Source organism: Corapipo altera, unplaced genomic scaffold, assembly GCF_003945725.1.
Source record: "Corapipo altera isolate COAL_440 unplaced genomic scaffold, ASM394572v1 0, whole genome shotgun sequence".
Classification (NCBI taxonomy): Eukaryota; Metazoa; Chordata; class Aves; order Passeriformes; family Pipridae; genus Corapipo; species Corapipo altera.
In genome coordinates this window covers 1,529,737-1,536,370 of record NW_020884872.1, presented here as the reverse complement: position 1 = coordinate 1,536,370, position 6,634 = coordinate 1,529,737, and the positions used below count along the sequence as shown (strand labels likewise).

The following is a 6,634-nucleotide window of genomic DNA, read 5'->3' as shown; positions in this document are numbered from 1 at the left end:
GGGGGGGCTCAGCCTGGAGAAAAGGAGGCTCAGGGGGGACCTTCTGGCTCTGCAACCCCCTGACAGGAGGGGGGAACTGGGGGGGGTCGGGCTCTGCTCCCAGGGAACAAAGGACAGGAGGAGAGGGAACGGCCTCCAGCTGTGCCAGGGGAGGCTCAGGTTGGACAGGAGGAGGAATTTCCTCCTGGAAAGGGTGGTCAGGCCTTGGCAGGGGCTGCCCAGGGAGGTGGTGGTATCACCATCCATGGAAATGAATGTGGCACTTGAGGACGTGGCTTATTAATGGTGGTGGTGCTGTTTGAGGGTTGGACTTGATCATTTTAAAGGTCTTTTCCAACCCTGACGATTCCATGATTTGGCCCAAGTAGCTGAGGTTGTTTCCTGGAGCAGAGCAGGATGACTGTGGAGAAGCAGTTGGGAATTTTGGTTGGCAGTCCATGTCCACTTCTCAACCTCTTCCCTGTGCCCACACTCTGCTGTGCTTATCTCCAGCAGCCAGAACAAGGACATCTGTCCCAGACAGTGCTGTGCTACATCCATATGGCCTCTTCTCCAGCCACATCCTGTTCTTTCTCACAGTGTGTTATTCCCAACAGTCCTTGGATGGCTCCGTGGCTATCGGTGTTTGGCACAGACACATCAGCCCCTCGTCTCCTGGGCTTCTGCAGTATCTCACCCAACATCCCAAAAGGTTTACAGGCTATGAGGGAAAGGGTGAAATCTGAAAAGCAGCTTTCAGGGAGTCATTTGAACCACACTCCTGCGGCCTGAGGAGTAAAACCCAATGGTATGGAAGAGTTTTCTCCCTTCCAAAAGAAAAGGCATTTCCCTTGGACATACGAAAATGTCCAGGCTGAGGTTGTGAAACAGCAGCCCCTGATGTCTCAGAGAGAGCTGCTCCCTCTGTACAGGGGTCAATCAATGATCCTCTGGTGCTGCAGCAGAGCTTCCTCCCCCTGCTCACTGCTCCAGACACACAGCTCCACACAGGACAGGGATTTCAGGGTGGAAAGTTCAGGAATGTAAAAGACAGGGACACAGGAGAGGGAGCAGAGGGGGCTTGTGATGGGAGGGAGAGGGAAGCAGCAGCACAGCCAGGGGCCAGTGCTGACTTGTAGTGATCCAGAGCTGAGGGAGTTTTCAGGAGGAATTTCTTCCTGGAAAAGGTGGTGAGGCCTTGGCAGGGGCTGCCCAGGGAGGTTTGGAGTGCCCAGCCCTGGAGGTGTCCCAGGAAGGCTTGGCCGTGGCACTCAGTGCTCGGGGCTGGGGGACAAGGTGGGCATCAAGCACAGGGGGGATCCATGGGCTGGGAGGGTTTTCCAACCTCAGGGATCCTGGGATTGAATTTGGGAGCTTTTACAGAGCCAGACAAAAATTAAAGTCAGTGAGTGAGCAGTGAGGAGAGTCTGAAGAATAAGAATTGCTTTTGAAAAGGTATTTCAAAATAACATTTAATATTATTAGAAGAATTACATTCATACAGAATTTCGGATACATCACTTAATGCTCCACATTTCAAGTCCTGGGTTGCACCTACTACCCTTTTCTTTCAGGAAAATCAAATCCCTTTGGATGTTTAAAAGTCTCCCTCTGTGGCTCTGCTGTCTCGTCACCGAAGTATCCGAAAGATAAAGCTGAGCTTGGTTAGACTGAAAACAAGCAAGGACTGGAAACACAGCAAAGCAAAAGCATTTTCTCTCCTGGTCTTGAGTTCCAGGCAAAAGGGTTTCCAGATTTTATTGACAGTGAAGTTATTCTGCTTTGGCAGGACCAGGTTAGAGCAGGCCAGCCCTCCTTCAGTGGATTTAACAGTGGGAGCATAAGGAGTAAAACAACTATAGTTAGTCCCCATATGGAAAAGGAATAAAGTTATGGAATAAAGGAATAAAATATGCTGGAGATCCCTTTGAGCCTTCCACTAGACCAGGTTGCTCCAAGCCCTGTCCAGACTGGTCTTGGGCACTTCCAGGGATCCAGGGGCAGTCATAGCTTCTCTGGGCAACCTGTGCCAGGGCCTCCCCTCCCTCATCTCATCAGGATTTTAAGGGAAATATCCAAGTATGGAATGCAACCAGCAGAAAGCTGGCAGTAAATCTACCAAATCATCCTGAGTCTCAAGAAAATAATCCATAAAAACTGTTGAGGATATGTAGGTAATGGACACAAACGTTTTAAAAAATAACCTGCTCCAATATTCAAGTAATGCCTTCAAAGGGGAGCTTTTCACTTGTGCTCATCCCAACAGCATTAGAGATCATTAATAAATTAAATCCCTAGAAATAATTCACATTCTTAGTCACCACACAATATCACACCTCAGTCTATCACTTTCCTTAACTGTAAAAATGCAAAGAGTTCATTTAAGTTTAGCACAAACCTACCCTAGTATTATTTTCACAGAGCATTCCAGTATTAGCAGAGTAAAATATGTTTCATTACTTCAGTTTATAATCCCTGGGTGAAAACTTCATCTGCCTGAGGGTCAAACCCACTGCAGAGAAGCCTCCCACGTTTGTTGTGTGGGTTTTGAAAAAATAAATCCTGCTGACATTAAACTACCAAACCTTTTCAGTTTAGCACTGTGAGGATCTCCCTACCTGTCTTCCCATCTAGGAACAGCCAAATACATTCTTTTGTACAAAAAGTGTTCCTAAAAAAAAAAAAAAAGACTATTATTTTCATTTTCATTAAGCTGCTGAATACAGCACTTTATATTTTTACAGAATTATCTCCACTTAGTTGCATTTCAGAAGTTGCAAAGTGGCCTGAGTCACTGAAAGAACAAAGCATTTTTTTTTAATTTAAAAAACTGAATGATCATACTGTAATCAATTCATTAAAATTAAAAACCCCTCAAGTAATGCTAATTACAAAATGTTACAGCAGAGGTTTGTCTTTTATGCACATTTTTATCTAGGAATTGCTAAGCCTGGGGGATGCTGTTATAGTACAGAGCTGAAATTACAGGCATGGAGAGGCTGCACAACGTAGGAGCCTTAGAAAAATCCATCTGGTTGGAATTTAGGTGATTTCTTTGGAATTTGGTAAGTTTTAGGCCAAGTTAAAAGGGCTTTAACCTCAGGAAGTGACTTATCTGCAAACTGATTGTACACTGACATGCAACATTAGCTTTTTCTCACCTCTACCTTCAGAACACAGTTCCAAAAGCAGCTTAAAATACTTACTGGAGGAGTTCCAGGGCCATTGCTACTTTCACCAAGTCAAAAATATTCTCCCCTTATTTACAAAATGCCTTTAAGCCTCCCCAAAGAACACCAGTAAAATACAGTAACTCTGATAAATTACCACCAAACTGCACTTTCCCCCCCTCCCTCACCACCACCACAGGAACTCGAGATTCCTGCTTTTTAACACCAACTCCTGGATTACTGGAGAGCACTCCCAAAATGTAGCTTGAAAGCTGGGGGGGAATAAAAAAAAGGAATTGCAGCAAAGCTTTCCCTTGTTTTGCTGTTTTTCCACCACGATCCAAAGTGTCCAACACGTGGCTTAACTTTCCATGTTCTCAAGGAAGTCACATTCAACGCTGTCTTCCAGCTGCTGCAAGATCTTGGGGGTGCTGCTGCTTCCAACATAGTCCATGGAGACAGCTGGGGAAGGGTGGGAATTTTGGGACTCGCTCCTGTTTGCTGTAAATGCCCAACAGAGAGTCTGGAAGAAGGGCATGAGCTGGGTGATGCTGGAGACGGAGCGCAGGGTGAGCAGGGGGAATCTGTGCTTCTTGGGAACTCCCTCGGTGTGGTTTGGTTCCTGGGAGCAAAATAAAAAGAGATTCACTAAAGGTCCTGTCAGAGAGGAGTTGTTTTCACTGGTGGTTGTGGGCAGATGTAAGGGAAAAACAGGAAAACTGCCTCTTGTTCCCTTACACTCACAAGCAGTTTGAAATCCTAAAGACCTGGGAAAGCAGATGATTTTTAAAAGCCTCATGAATTTTAGTAGAATATCATGGAATCACATGGTTTGGGTTGGAAGGGACCCTAAAGATCATCTAATCCAATGCCCTGCCATGGGCAGGGACATCTTCCACTAGCCCAGGTTGCTCCAACCTGGTCTTGGACACCTCCAGGGATCCAGGGGCAGCCACAGCTTCTCTGGGCAACCTGTGCCAGGGCCTCCCCACCCTCACAGGGAAGAAATACCTAAAAATCTGTTGCATAACTTTAAATCTTATCACCTGTTTAGAAAAGGAAATTAATGGATTAAAAAAAAAAAAAAAAAAGAGAAGTTTCTTTACCCTATATTTCATCTTGAGCAGATCCATGATCCTCACAATGTGTGGTCTGCATTCCTGATGGTTTTCTACCAGGTGAGAGGTCACAGGACATGACTCTGTGTCCACCTCTGGGACAAATGCCCATTTGTACCTGAAACAAGATTCCTTGATAAGAAGGAAATCCCTGTTTGGATCATTCCCAGTTTAGTATAGCCCTGGTTTCTTTCTAGCATTTGTATTCTTTTGCTTTAATGAACAAGTACATTACTAATTAATGAACATTACTAAAGTACGTTACTACCTTGTCAGTATTTAAATGCAACTACCCCCAAAACATTCCCATGTGTGTGCAAAGGGAAAACAGCCTCCATCTTTCCCTTCTCCCAGTTTTTCCAGGTTAGGGAACCTCTGAAAGAGATGGTGAAAGATGGTGAAATCCTCCTACCCTGGCAAGACCAAACTGTTCTCCCAAATACCCCGAATTACAACATCAACACCTGCACTTGCAAAAAGAACTGAGGGCAAAATGAAGTCTGGGAGAAAACAGATGTGGAATGACTTTAAAGGATAAGAATGGGAACAACACAGTGTGGCAGGATAGTCCACCCTGAGCAGATCTAAAATCCAGTAATGCACACTGTGCAAGCCATAGAATCACAGAGTCATGGAATCTGCCGGGTTGGAAAAGACCTCTGAGATCATCAAGTCCAACCCTTGATCCAACCCCGCTGTGGTTCCCAGCCCATGGCACTGATGCCACATCCAGTCTGTCCTTAAACACCTCCAGGGATGGAGAATCCACCACTTCCCTGGGCAGCCCATTCCAATGGCTGAGCACCCTCTCTGCAAAGAAATTCTTTCTAATATCCAACCTAAACCTCCCCTGGCACAGCTGAACACCCAGCCCTCTTGTCCTGCTGCTGCTTCCTGGGAGAAGAGTCTGAACCCCTCCGGCTCCCCCCTCCTGTCAGGGAGTTGCAGAGAGTGAGGAGGTCTCCCCTGAGCCTCCTCTTCTCCAGGTTGAGCCCCCCCAGCTCCCTCAGCCTCTCCTCACAGCACTTGTGCTCCAGTCCCTTCCCCAGCCTCGTTGCTCTCCTCTGGACCTGCTCCAGCCCCTCAATGTCCTTCCTGAGCTGAGGGCCCAGAACTGGACACAGCACTCCAGGGGTGGCCTCACCAGTGCTGAGTCCAGGGCAAGAATCACTTCCCTGCTCCTGCTGCCACACTGTTCCTGAGCCAGGCCAGGATCCATCAGTCCTCTTGGCCACCTGGGCACACTCTGGCTCCTGTTCAGCTTCCCTTTCCTGCCTTTCCTGCACCATGCAGGCCATCATGCCAGCTGTCAGGCCAGTTCAACTGCTGCCTTGGTGTTCAGTTATGCTGAAACCCTCCTGGTTCACCAGACTTGGAACACACATCCTTTTTTTGACCCAAGATGTGACAGATAATCTGTGACTACCAGTCCATCGCTTCAGAGCTACAAAAGCCCAGTCCAAACTTCCTCACAGCTGGCAGATTCTTCCACATACTCCCTTGAAGTGTGCAGCTTCTCCCAGGAAGCAGGGACCCCTCTTCATGGTCACTCCTCAGGGGTTAAGGGAAAGAGAGAGATCTGCTATCTCATATGGTGACTTATATCAACCTCTACTTAATCATTGTTTCTTTTGCTGCTTTAACATAATTGCTTTGTTACAGTGCATTATATCACTTTGTTATATAACACTCTACTAGTAGATTTTTTTTTAGGTTTTACACCGTGTAGTAAATAATTCTGATGAGGATCTTTCCTCTGTTCACCTGTTTGTTAATTTCTCATAATAAATCATTCATTTATATAAATCTTTCTGGTTTGCCATTGTTAAAACCCACAGGACAAAGGGGTTTAATATCTCAGTAATTCCTTTGAATTTAAGCTGCTAACACAGTCCAGGGCTAAGATGGGATTCAGCCCCACCTGAACCCTTCCCTGGATCTTAAAATGTCTGGATCTTAAAAGGAATAAGTTATTTATGGGGATGCTGCCCTAGAGACACTGCTGCTCTGAGAGTGGAAAGGATCTCTTCCTTCTTCCCTCCCTGGACTTTTATTTGGAAGGGACAAGAGATTTGATCCATTGTAAATACTGCTTTGTCATGGCAGAGATAGTGTGTGTAATGTATTGTAATATTTATTTTGTACAGTCATTGTAATATATATTCCCTTCTTCCCATTTTGAGTCTCGTGTGGTGTCTGGAAAACCCATCTCACACTGGGTTGAGATGTGGAAGGGGGGCTTGGACTAGGGAATTGGATTTTGGGGCTCTCAAACCATGACATTCATACAACTCCATCCCAAAGAAAAGTGATGTTTCACAGACTCTGAGTTTACCTTTACAACTTGTAACAAATTAATAAATCAAC

At 45.9% G+C, this 6,634-nt stretch overlaps 1 protein-coding gene across 4 annotated transcripts in view; it reads right to left on the bottom strand.

Annotated features, from left to right (window-relative positions):
- Positions 1–1,424: 1,424 nt before the first annotated feature.
- DOP1B (DOP1 leucine zipper like protein B) overlaps positions 1,425–6,634 on the bottom strand; it is a 48,723-nt gene continuing 43,513 nt past the window's right edge. For all 4 annotated transcript variants that reach the window (XM_027634586.1, XM_027634611.1, XM_027634591.1 and 1 more), the window contains exons 36-37: positions 4,256–4,385; positions 1,425–3,771 (exon numbers count right to left, since the gene is read on the bottom strand). In XM_027634586.1, the coding sequence (XP_027490387.1) occupies positions 3,511–3,771; positions 4,256–4,385 (391 nt within the window). In that variant the 3' untranslated portion in view covers positions 1,425–3,510. The remainder of the gene's footprint in view (positions 3,772–4,255; positions 4,386–6,634) is intronic.